The sequence below is a fragment of the Seriola lalandi genome, unplaced genomic scaffold (genome assembly GCF_002814215.2).
Source record: "Seriola lalandi dorsalis isolate HSWRI2012SDOR001 ecotype SW California unplaced genomic scaffold, Sedor1 jcf7180002054399, whole genome shotgun sequence".
Lineage (NCBI taxonomy): Eukaryota > Metazoa > Chordata > Actinopteri > Carangiformes > Carangidae > Seriola > Seriola lalandi.
In genome coordinates this window covers 128,181-141,844 of record NW_019524952.1, presented here as the reverse complement: position 1 = coordinate 141,844, position 13,664 = coordinate 128,181, and the positions used below count along the sequence as shown (strand labels likewise).

The 13,664-nt window shown below is 39.8% G+C and overlaps 1 protein-coding gene across 1 annotated transcript in view; it reads right to left on the bottom strand.

The window, feature by feature from the left end:
* plekhg2 (pleckstrin homology domain containing, family G (with RhoGef domain) member 2) overlaps positions 1-13,664 on the bottom strand; it is a 139,474-nt gene that overhangs the window by 48,873 nt on the left and 76,937 nt on the right. Inside the window, exons 5-6 of the mRNA XM_087174930.1 lie at positions 3,860-3,926; positions 1,122-1,168 (exon numbers count right to left, since the gene is read on the bottom strand). Of these exons, the coding sequence (XP_087031056.1) occupies positions 1,122-1,168; positions 3,860-3,926 (114 nt within the window). The remainder of the gene's footprint in view (positions 1-1,121; positions 1,169-3,859; positions 3,927-13,664) is intronic.

Genomic DNA, 13,664 nt, shown 5'->3' with positions numbered 1-13,664 from the left:
ACCCACTTAGTTAATGGGATAGTTGGTTAGTGACCTCACAAAGGCCAGGCGGGGAGTGTGTTGCCTTTAAGGCATACATTTGAATGTGCTTTTATTTTTGAAAATTTTATTTTAAAATGTGTTCATCTTGCTTAGGAAGTTATGGGTTACGTTTAGCGTTTAGCTAGTTGTATAGCTGCAGTTCCTACACTGTAGTGAGAACAACATAAAGACCCTTTCAAGAAGGTGGTCTCAGTCCAGTCCCAAATGAGCTCTGGAGTGGTTAATTTTTGGTGTGACAGAGTTCTGAACTTGATCAGACCCCACTAGCAGGTGAAATCACAAGTTTGAGCTCAATGGTTCCTGCAACCTTCTTCCTGTGTTTACTTTCCTGCTCCAGCCAGACAATCTGACCAATCAGAGGAGGGAACGTTTTCACCTGGTTTAATTCTTGAATCACTTGAATTTCTTTCTGTGTGAAAGCAAACTGAACCTACAAGTTTACCAATTCATCAACTTAGCCGGACCACAGCACACCAACCGTAGGTGTGAAAATGTCCTTAGAGTCTCGCCAGCAGTGGAGTGAAACATGTAGTGATTGACCTGAGGGTGGTGCTAAAGTGCAGATCATGGACTTTAAAGGATGTGTCCTCTGGGGAGTAGGAATGTTCAAAGCAAATTCATTCAATGGATGGACAATAGTTATTAAGCTTCCTGATGGTGGATAAAGAAGATTTTCCCTGGACCAGTCTCCTGTTCTTATCATTGTGCAATTCCCATAATTCATTGAATCATTCAATAATTTGTTGTTGTCTGTCATCATAAACTCACATCACATCTTTTCTTTCACGTTGTCATTTGTTGTTGTTTTTTACCTAATTTGTTGTTTCCTCATTCATTAACAACACACACATACATAAATAGTCATGTATTCTAATGACATCACATTTGCTCTGAACACATGCACTGATTTTGTTTTCTGAACATATCTTTTATAATTTACTTTTTTTTAATTATAGATTTATTTTCATTTATTTGTTCTCATCTTCTTTCATTTCATCTGTTCTCACCTGCTTTCAGTGTGTGTGTGTGTGTTCGGTGTGTGTGTGTGTGTGTGTGTGTGTGTGTGCGTGTGGACTTACTTGGGGTAGTTCATGCAGTAGAGTGTGTAGATGTCAAACGCTTCACTCTGAAGAAAAGACAGAACACAGTTAACATCAGAGGTGGAGGGAGACAGTGTGAACAGATAGAGCGTCATCAAACATAAAAACATAATATTATATTATTTCAAAATTTTACAATTATACAAAGTCCTCCTCCTCTTCTGAATGCTCACTTCTCATCCAACCATCATAAACTCAGATCCACCATCTCCATCTACAGCCTGAACTGGAGGTTATACAAGATGCTTCCCTTCATTTGATTCATGTATCAAGGAGCATATACAATTAGACATTTATCTCAAGCTTTGTACCAGATTGAGACAGCGCCTGTGTGTTTGCAGGAAACAGGACCAGAGTCCATCACTTTCTCCACCTCATCCTCTCTCTGTCTGACTCTGACTCCTACTGCTGCTACCAGCACTTCCCATCAGTCCATCAGTCAGTCAGGAGGTCACAAAGAAAGACAGCATTGTGTCAGACACTCCACACACACACACTCACGCGCACACACACACACACACACACACACACACACACACACACACACACACACACACACACACACACACAGGTCTTAAAATAGTTTGGACATCTCTAACAGTTTAATCTAATGTCCATTGCTGACAGGAAGTTCAGTTCAGATTCAGTCTGAACAAACAGGAAACCACCTGAAGCTCAGAGATTGTTCTCTTACTGCGAATAAAGATAATACATGAAATTATTTTTTTAAATGTTCAGATCCGGAGGTAGAATTATAAAATACAGTTTGTATTTTAAGTGTGAGGCAGAAACATAAGAGACCAATCAGAGAGTGTGAAATCTGAGTGTAGTGCCAACACAAGTTATCTTAAATCTACTAAATAAACACATATGCTCCCATTACAGGGCTACCAATTGAAAGCTCAGCCAGCTTCCCCTACAGACTGCATCACAGCTTCATTACTAGAGTCAGAAACCAGATCCTCCTGGTCAAATATGACTCCAATACATTTGAAAGTTGTTCAGTCACATTTTTACTTGAGTTAAAATTAAATACTGGAGTACTGGATTTTAAAAATACTTGGTATCATAAGTAGATTTTTTTATGCCAGCTCATTGTTGTATTGTTATACATTTACTGAATCTAATGACTCTGAAACAACCTGCTGACTGACTGACTGTAGATCCTGTAGAATAAAAAGACTGTATATGAACATGATACAAGATGATAGAAATGGCCATAAGTCATTTGACCAACCACAACATAAAAACGGTAACTACTACAAGCTGCCATTTTAAAAGTTTATCTAGAATTGAAAAAACCTTTCCTCAACGCTTTCTCAAGTTGAATGCTGAATTTTCTTTAGTCAGTTATGAAGTCTGGCTGTGGTAAACACAGGAAACATTTCAAACTAAATTAATCAAAACACAAACCTCAGATCAGACCATGGTCTCTGGTTCAGAATCTTCTGCCTCACCTTTATCTAACGTTGCCATCGTTAGGACACTGACATATTCAAACATGACTGACAGTGGAGGAGTTGGCTGTGATTGGTTTTTCTCCTGTGATAAACATGAGTGTATGGTTTATCACATTTTCAAAATAAAATAAAATTCAGTCACTGACTAAAAGCTCTGCTTCAAAGTACGAGTACTCTATAGAAATGTAGTGGAGTCTAAAGGACAATATTTGTCTCTTAAGTGTAGAGGAGTAAAAGTCAAATTAGTAAAAGTAAATGTACTTTGTTACTGTCCACCGCTGCCGCCACAACATCACAGCAATGGACAGAACATAAAAACAGCCACAGCTTAACGAGGGTTTTAACTATCACCTCTCAAAATCCAGTTTAGATCCACCCCAGTCTTAGTTTCATGTCATCACTACAATCTCTGATCATCATGTGGAGAACTCCTCTGAGCCTCCTCCAGTTGTTACAGTGAGCTCAGAGCAACAAGATCAACCAGCAGAAATCACGTCGTTATTGACTCAGACCACACACAGCAGGACGCCCCACACTGACACTGTGGTGGCTGTATGCAGCCTTACACCAACACCTGTACATATTACTCTGGGTAACCAAAGCATCACACCTCTATGTATCATGTCTGTCAGGTAAAAAGTTATTTTAAATTTCTACAGTCAATATTTTCCCAGCAAGACTTGAACATTAATCAAAGATAAGGTAGTGTCCCACCTCGATCCTACCCTGCAGGCCTGGAGTCTTAACAAGTTTGTCCACAGGAAATGGCATTAAAACCTATGTGCTTCATTCATCATCTGGTGACCAGGACTGAGACTGGGACATTCCACATCAGTCAAGATGTTAGATGTTTATCTTTCTTGTGTACAAGCTGAAATTCTGACCTGAGAGTAGGGGGAAAGGTCAGGGGTCACCACCATTATTAGGACAGAAAATCTAATGGAGATCTGATGTGGAAGTAAACTTCATAATGCCTGCCTCTGTCTCTGCAACATGTGAGGACAATGTCACTACTGTTTAGACACACACACACACACACACACACACACACACACACGAAAATTTGTTCATTGGGTGTTGGTTTGATCCATAGCAGCAGTGTGTGTGTGTTGGAGTGAATGGAGGGAGCAGTTCTACTGGTTTACTGAGTGTTTGGAGCTCACAGTATAATGTTTTGTGGCAACTAACAGCCTTACACACACACACACACACACACACACACACACACACACAAACACACAGCTGTACTGTACTCACCCTCTCTACGAAGCACTCAGCGATGGCTGCCGCGTGAGGACTCCTCTCTAAATCCTCCAGGAGATCACTGAGGAGACAAGACAGAGATGGTCACAGTACAGGAACAGGTACATGGCCAAGTATGTAGACACTACACAGATATTGAAACCACATGGTGATTGAACATGAACAGTGTTCCCAGCAGATGCTGAACCTGCTGCAGGGATTTGATCCCATTCACACACCAGCGCAATAAATCATATAAATATGTGTGTCAGTGTTATTACAAAAATCAGAGTTGCATCACATTCTTTCAGTAATGTTGGGTGATGAAAAGAGATGAATTCCACACAGTGATGTACAAAAATGAAATAATAATAACAATAACCATAATAAAGTAATAATAAAAGTTTATTTGTATAGCACACTTCATACAATAAATGTAGCACCAAGTGCTTCACATGAAAATACATAAAAACATTAATGTAAAATGAGATGGAATGAAAACAAAATAATAAATAAATAATAAATCATTAGAATATTTTATAATGATCACATAAAGAGGATAAAACTGATAAGACATCAATATTCGTCGATACACTGATATCAGCAGGTAATAGTATCCGGGGAAAAGTGAATTCTGTGCATCCCTCATTACATTTTCATTTTGGGTCTTGCAGGACCTGCAGGATCCAAATCCTGCTGCAATTCTCCAGTCTGAAGCACATCAACAACCACAGAAAAGGAAACAGCACAAACAGCTCAGATTCCTTTGAGTAGAACAGTGATTCACAGCCAGGCTGCTTCACTGGAGGCCATGGAAAACATTTCACTGTGTAATAAATACCAGTGCTGTTCTTGTGCAGCTTAGTCACAGTGAGAACAGCCTGTGTTTCCACACCAAGGTCAGTGTGACGTTGAGCTGACTCCACAACCTGCGGACTGTTACAGCTGGCAGCCGGCCATCCTCAAAACTCTCCCTCCATTCCCACAATTCATTCTCATCGTCATCCCTCTATCCTGCCAAGTCCCAAATTCTGCTGCTACACACACACACACACACACACACACACAGACACACACACACACACACACACACACACACACACACAGATACAACCAATTTCAACAAGTAATTTCTTTATCACTCCATCTTAATTCTTGTCTTCTGCTTCTGTCTCTCATATCCATCCATCTATCCACAGTGTTTCAGCCAAGACCATTCACAGCTCTGCTCACACACACACACACATACACACACACACACACACACACACACACACACACACACACATTCACAAAAAAGCATTACATACACAAACAAGTCCAAATGACTTTTTAAATACAGTACGTTAGTAATGCAGACATGTGTAATAATAACGTGTCTGTTTGTGTGTGTGTGTGTGTGTGTGTATTCTCTGAAAACCTCAGACAAGTCTACTACATCATCACCTAAACCCTGGCCAGGATCACAGCCTCTGATCAAACTCCACCCTCTGACCCCTGACCTCTGACCTCTGGGTCTGTCCTTAATGTTCTGGTTTTTGTATTTATCAAGGTAATCTATTCACTTCCTGGTTAATGAGGATATTAAATCCTGATCAGATTGTCCTGAAACCCGACACGGTCAAAACCTGGAAACCAGATCAGAGCAGTTTGGAATCCAGATCAGCTCTGAGTGGTCCTGCAGTGGAAAATATGCATCACAGTCTGAGCGTCCTTCACATGAACTGGTTGACTTATTGCTTTGTCCCACTGCATCTAAAAGTAACAGTTTCCACCTGCTGTCACAGCTTCATCCCAGCCTCCCAGCCTCCCAGCCTCCCACCCTCTTTGTAGTCTTCCTGCCATTTTCTAAAAATATATAAAGGTGGCTTCCAAGGTGACAGGTGTCCCACTAACCCACCCACAGCCATCTTTAATCAGCAGGTTCTCCAAAAGGCCAGATCCATATTGGCCTGCACAAACCACCCCCTTCAATCTAAGTTTGAAGCCCCTCCCTCAGAGTTTCCTGGTTCAGGTGCAATAGGACTAAAATGCAATTGGACTCCTAAAGTCATTAAATAATACTCATATTATAGCATATCTTGTTTAATGTTGCAATCATAACATCTATCTTGTAATTTTCTCCAATATAATTCTCTAATATTACACCTTGCTCCTAGAAACTGTATCTTATCCTCTGCACTCATAAAATATACAGTGTCAGTGTTCACACCTGTAGCTGTGTTTTCCCTGCCCCCTCTTTCTAGTCTCTTCTGCTGCAGAAGAAGAGCAGGAACAACACATTCAAATGTTTAAAATGTTTTATATTTTAATTATTTGCTTTAGCCAGCTGCTAATAACACACAGCCAGCTAATACAAGCATAGGGCTGCCCAAAAACTAGTAAGTAGCTATACTAGCCAAATTTAATATCACCTGAGCCAGCACCTAGCTACAACACCCTGCTGGGTTTTTACCGAATCCTGAATATATTTGTTCCTCTGAAAGTATTCTCTGCGTCCTCCTCCAGTATTTTTTCTTTTCCATTTCAGCCTTCTCTGCTCCACTTTTCTCCTTCCTGTTTTTGCTGCTGTCCATGTTTCAAACCAATATGAACAGTGAACACATACATTGCCTGGATATCTCTGATAACTCTGTATGAGCCAGGAGAAGAGTTTGGAGCTGTTATTGGGTCATTAGCTGACCAATTACAACTCAAAGCACACTGGGTTTTACCACTTCATTTACCCCCCTACTGCAAATATAGACTTGGTCAAGAGACAAGGGGCTGTGGGCATTCAGTTTAGGCTGGCTAGATGGCAGCAAGATGGCCTACTTTTATATAACACAATATTAGTCTACACAATAATCAGTCGTACCCACTAATGGCCCACCTGGTATTCTCCTGAGCCTCCACTACTGGTGTTGTGTGTTTTATTGTGTTGTGAATATTGTTGCACCTACAAATCAGGTTTCCCACTTGGGATAATAAAATGTCTGAATCTGATAGATCGTCACATGGGGACATCAGTGTCTCTCCTTGAAGTCATTTCAATGTATGATCCCATTCGGAAACATAATAATGGGAATAATGGGAGTGGAACATAAGATCACTTTCCAGTTGGAGACTGTATTTATCCACAGAGCCTTAAAGCTCCAAAGCTGCCTTGCTCTACATAAGGAATTGAACCACCAACTCTTCAGTCCAGCAGCTGTCTACTATTTCTGCATCACTGCTTCATAAATACAGAGCAGCTGTTTGACTGTTTGATGCTGGTTTATGTGCTGGGTGAGCGTTGTCGCCTCTGAGAGGACGTCTGCAGTGAGCAGCAGCTACATAGGAGATCACAGTGATAAACGCTGCAGAGAGAAAACAGCTGCAGCATCATCCCAGCTCTGCTCTCTCAGGGTTCCTACAGAAATTGAATATTTATAAAACAGTTTGGTCTTCACTCCATCATTTTACATTTCTATATCTCTGTTTTCACTGTTCTTGTTTTCACTCTTTTAATTTGAGTTTCATTTCCAGACTTTTTGATGTGCTGAGTGACTTTCTTCACCGCTGCATCTCGGAGCATTTTCACACCACATGGTCTTGTTTCTGAAACCAGGTCAGTGGGGAAAACGTGGAAACATAAGCTTGGCTCAGTCCTCAGTCCATTCTTTTGCTTACATACACAGTGTGCGTGTGATTCATGTGCAGACATATAGTACGTAATGTTGTAATTTCACTCTGTACTCTGTTTCAGAGCTGTTGGCAACCGATTTATAATCAACGAGCAATTTACTGTCAAACAGAAAACTTATTGTTCAAGCTGCTTTCACACCAATTGCAAACCTGTGACGCTGTGCAGAGGCAGGCTGTGATTGTCACATCAACAGTGTGAGTGTGGCACAGTGGGCGAGAAAAACTGAGACCCCCTGAGGAAGTGAAGCTGTCAGAGCAGCTGTGTGCTCAAGACGTTACCTTAAGTTAGTCGTTTGTTTTTCTTTTCATTTTTAATTACATGTGTTACATGTATCTGTATTGTATTGTGTAAATAATATACAGTATCACTTTTTAATATTTTGGGGATGTCTCATGAGTCTGACTCCTGTCACCTGTCTCCCCCCTCTGGCCAGGCCTCCTCACAATGGTTATGGTACTACAGAGGGTTGGACTCTTTGTCCTGCTTCCCTCACTATCATTCCATAAACAAGAACATGGTATATTACAGCTGCTCAAATTTCTGTCTTGGTCTTCCTCCTCCTCACATCATTAGCAACAAGTGCAAACAGTTTTGAGTTGTTATGTGTAAGATATGACACATGTGGTGAAATTGTGTTTAACTGCTGATAACTGTGTTTAATGTTATGCATCACAAGTGCATCACAGTGCACAGTGTGTTTTTGTGAGTGAAAATATGTTTAGAGTTTTGCAAAAAGGGGAAATGAGATCTGCAACTTTAAGTGGTGAAAGTTGTTTATGGTTTAACCAAACAAGTGATTGATTAAATTAATGAGCTCAGAACACTGAGGATGTGGTTCAGCAATTAAGAAAAACTGTAATGTGAAAATCCTGTGCATTGTTTCATCTACAGAAGCTTAAAATAGATTTTTCAACCACTGAAATATTGCAGTAATTATTAGTGTGAATATGAGAATTAACATAAATACCATCAATTATTTTTTTATGATGCTTACATACAAGGAGACCAGTGTTTATTCATATCATAACAGAAAAATAGACCATGATAAGTGAAGAATAATGAAGCTGTAATGGTTTCCTTTGGCTGACATTTAACATTTCTTCATGTCTAACATGTAGATTGAATATTTGTCTGCTTGTGTGGAAGTTGAGGACATTTGATGACCTCTGTGCAGCTGAAACTGGTCATTTCCCCACACTGCAGTTTAAAGATAAGACTCAAACCTTTATGAAAATTGAAGCAGTAAAATGAACTGTTGCATGAGACTGAAACCTTCTGGAACGATCTCTGAGAAGTTCACATTTTGTTTTTGCTTCCTGGAACGTCTGATGACTATCTGAAAACTGCAGTTCACTGAACAATATGTCAGGAAACTGTGGAGCTACTGGAGCCTCTGAGATTTCACTGGAAGGATTTTACACCTATATATATTTTACATTATGTCAGATGACTGTAAAACAGAGGAGAGGAAGGAGAGACACTTTAAAAATAAATTGATTTCTTCATGTGTGAAGGTCAGGAGGAGAGGAGAGGAGAGGAGAGGAGAGGAGAGGAGAGGAGAGGAGAGGAGAGGAGAATGACTGAACAGAGCCAACCAACTGAACTGAATGAGGTTAAACAGGGTCAAACAGAACCAGTCAATAAACTGGACCAAACAGGCCTGAAGAGGATCAAATGGGACTAAACAGATCCAAAGAGCTGTACCACACAGGGAAACAGCAAACAGCTTTACCCAACAGGGCCAAACAGGGTTTCAAAGAACCAAACAACGAGACCAAACAGTGGTGAACCAGACTGGACAAGTCAGGGAACCAAGCAGATCCAAACAACATGACCAAACATGAACCAGTTTTAATTCTTTAACCATTTTTGGATTAGCTCAGAGTTAGGGGTGGATATAGGGACTGCCAAGATGGTGACTGTGGAGCAGCTCACTCTGAGTTTCAAAAGCACTGTGGTTAAAAACGATCAAAAATTGGGTAAAAGGTAAATTTTGAGCTTCTAGTAGACAACCACAACACTGCCTGCACATGGGATATATGTTGCCATTTATGAGCAGCAAAATTAAACATTCCCTGGATTAAAATAGCACATTTCTCCAGGTCTTTAGGTTTGAAAAGTGCTGGAAACATTTGGGATTATATTAAAAGAAAACAAACCTCTTGGGAGTTGTAGTTGTATGTTTAATAAGTTTTTAATAAGTACCAACATTCAAAAGTTTCCTACATATAAGTCCCAGTTGGACCATAGGAGGACAGTCAGGAGATGAAAAGAGATTCACACACATACATATTTATTTTGTACACAAGGCCACACACAAACAAACTCCTCCTTTTCTTCCTCTTTCTGGGTGTTTTTCTTTTTTTTTTAATGGAGTGAAATCAGAGGAGAGAGGGGGAGGAGGATGGGCCGGTAGAAACCCGATGGCAGACATAAAGTAAGAAGAGAGAGAGAGAGAAAGCGAGAGAGAGAGAGAGAGCGAGAGAGAGAAAACCCATGCTATAATAAATAACAGTTTAATATGACAAAGAGAAAGTGTAGTAAATAAAGAGGTGAGGATGGGCTCAGGGTCAGAGACAAATCCAGCTGATAATTAGAGACAGAATGGATAGATGTTTATTGTGGGAATAAAATCAAACATGTTGAGAACAATAAGAAAGGGGAACAACTACAGAAAGAAATAAGACAATACAAATTAGAAAAGAGCTGTTCCAAGAGCTGCCAAAGAGTTTTTTTAAATGTTTTATGAACAATCTTCATCGGCTTCAGTCTGTTTCTATGAAAATAGATCTGCAGAAGTTTAAAACCTGCTGCAGAGAGACAATGCATGAGGATCTCTGTTTGAGCAGGGACCAGTTTGCTGCAACAGTCTACATCTAGCGGTCATGTTTTCACCAAATCAAACCAGACCTGAGTCCCCCACTCCACAGTCTGTATCATGTGATTAGTGAAGTTAACTCAAAAAAGTACTAAAGAAAGTGTGTGTTGTTGACACACTATTGTCACGTAATGAAATACACAAATTTGCTAAAGAAGCTGCTCACAGCTGAAATGTATTAACATGAATGGGGCATGGTGGTGGTGAGACCAGAGTATACTCAATCTTCAAGTGGGAATCTTTGTTGCATATCATCCCCCTTTCTCTCATTTCTCTCCCCCCTCATTTCCTGTCATCTCTGCACTGTCGGCTCAACAACAGTATGACATGAAGAGTGTTCATGAATGCACCAACAGGAAGAGTTTCCTGTGACTTCATAGTGATAAATGAAGTTTAACGAACTAAGTGAAACTGACTAAACATTAACAATGATAAGCTTATTTAATGTACATGGGTACACACAGGCTTTAGAGACTCAGCTTGTTTCCCTAAAATACATAAAACCCAATAATAAAATACATTCAACTAAACAAACAATTTTAACAGTTTCAGATTTGTTTAACTAACTGTAAGGCTCATAAAATTGTCACTTTGTGTGTTTCAAGTCAACACAAGTTGATGTTCATAGAAATGAATTAGCCAGTGGGACAATCATTTTATTAAAAATTAAATTTATTAAATTTAATTTTAAATCTTTTTTTCCCCAGATATTTTGTTCTTTATTCAATACAGATATTTACTAAGGCTAAATTCGGTCTACAGAGAGAGGGCAGGACTGGCGACTCTGTTCCATGGAAAGTAGCCAAGGTTTGTCCAAAAAGTCTCTAGATTTGTCACCAGGTCCTTTTTTGAAAAAAGTCTCTGAATCTACGAACAAATGCTCTAAGTGCAACAAATGCTCTAACCCCCCCTAGTAGAAACTGTTTATGCCAAATCATTTTGAAAGAGCAACAAACAATGGGTAAACTCCAACTCAGTCACATGACATTCGGCTGATAAATGGTGGAACTATGATCACTCAGTCAGTCAGTCAGTCACAGATATTCATGATTACAGGTTTGGCCCTGCTGTTGTGGTTGAGCCAAAAACTCATCTGTACACACACAACACAGCATAAGAGTTCAGAGCTTCTTTGTGAAAGCAATTATAGTTTGTGGATGACACAACCTGCACACACACACACACACACACACACACACACACACACACACACACACACACAGACACACACGGTTGCCAGGTGATTGAACATGAACTCAGAGAACATTTCTATTTTCCTCTTTAACTAAATGAATGAAGGACAATTCCAGCTGATGTTTTTAAATTTTCCATCTGATATATTCTCTCTCTCTCTCTCTGACCCACCTGGGCTCGTTTGTTAATCTGAATTCATATTGTCATATTGTTGATTCTGATTGGCTACTGCTCATGTCAATCAAACAATTAACTCAGGTTTCCCATTTTCAAACAAACTTTTCCACATCAAGTTTAGATACAGACATTTTTACTTTTTAGAAAACAAAGTAAAGAAGCTTTTTGAAACCTGTGAATTTTGCATTGTATACTTTTTTGCCACATGAAAGAGCAGCTATATGATTGTATGATTGTAGTGTAAACATAGGCAGAGCTTCATCCTGACAAACTGGATGCAGTATTATTGATCAGTTTCTACACCTGTTTCATCCATTTAAAGCTCCTCTGTCAGCTGTCACCAACAGTTACTGAAACTCCAAACTCAAACACAGAGCCTTAGTAACATTCATTATACAACAGTCAATTCCGATCCAGTAATTTTATTGGACAAGAGTCATTCCATGAGTGCTGATATAGAGTACAACAGCACTGGGACTTTTAACTACATGTATCACTCTGCTTCACAGGTGTTCTATTAACCATTAATCAGCGTTACATTAATAGTCGCTATCTATCTTAGATAGTAACAAACTTTGCAAATATTTCCAGAAATAACATTTTAATTAAATGATGCCTGGTCATCAGAGGATGAAGAGAAAAAGCCTGGATACTTCAGCACACACATGAGGAAACATGCTTAGCAACGGTCCAGTACCACTATTTGTGTTGGCGTAGCCAAATAAATTATGAAATTAACAAAAAAATTATAATCTGGACATCATCAGGATCCCGAGTGTGATACTGCTTTTATACAACAGTTCTACGAGCGCCATATTGGTGAAATAAACAACAACAGATTATGATTTTTTTTGTTAATCTTAACATCACGACCTCGAGTTGGCTTAAATAAAGCTCCATATTTTCCTCTTCTCCAGTGTTTTATTTGACGTGTTGATCCATAAGAAGATATATTTGTGGTTTTAAGAACCAAAAACCAACTCAATGTAGTTTTACATCTCTTCTCTCCGGCTTCTCTCTGGAGCTCTAGTCACAACAGGTCGGTGAGCCAATCAGAAGAGAGGAGGCTCTGAGGGCGATGACTGCTGTGTTGTGACATCAAAAGTTCCAGAAGTCCTGACGGCTGGTTTTAAGGCTCAGTTTCTGAATACAGGCTGTTTGCACTTCTCTGTGGACTGAGCGCTTTGATACTTTCTGTCATGGTCTCAGCCTGGAGGCTCCAGGGTTTTGGGTTTTTGGACTTTCTTGGTTTGGTTTTCTGTGTTTTGGGTTTCTGTTCTGGGTTTTGAGTGTTTCTGGTTTGGGTGTTTCTGGTGTCTAGTTTTGTCTTCCCTGTCTTGTGCTCTGTTTCCCCATGCACTTCCTGTTTTATTTTGATAGTCATGTCGCCAAAGTGTCTGAGTTCTACTTTTGCTTCCTTTGGTTAATCATCCCTGATGTGTCCCACCTATGTCTGCTTCCCCACTTGTTCTCCATAGTAATCAGTTCTGTTCCTTTAAAAAGCCCTTGCTCTGTCTTGTCCTTGTGGTTTCATTGTTGGTGATGAGATTTGTTGTTTGTTTCGTCAGTGGCTTCGTCCCATGTATGGATTTTGTTTTTTTTGTTAATAAATTCCTTGACACTGGTTCCTCCTCCGCATTTGGGTCCACCCCTTACCCCTACTAACCTCAAATCTGTCACACTTTCACAGTATTAATATAGAACCTTGACCTGCTTTATAATGAAACAATACAATACCTTTATAGTATATGGACCTTTAAAGAGCCTTAAATAGTGTGACTGTGTCTTATTCCAGCAGGTTCAGGATGAAACCATCCACAGCAGCTGATTCTGCAGCAGGTTTCCAGGACATAATCCACATTTCCCGTCCCATCACTTTAAGGATTTGTTCAGTTTTACACTCA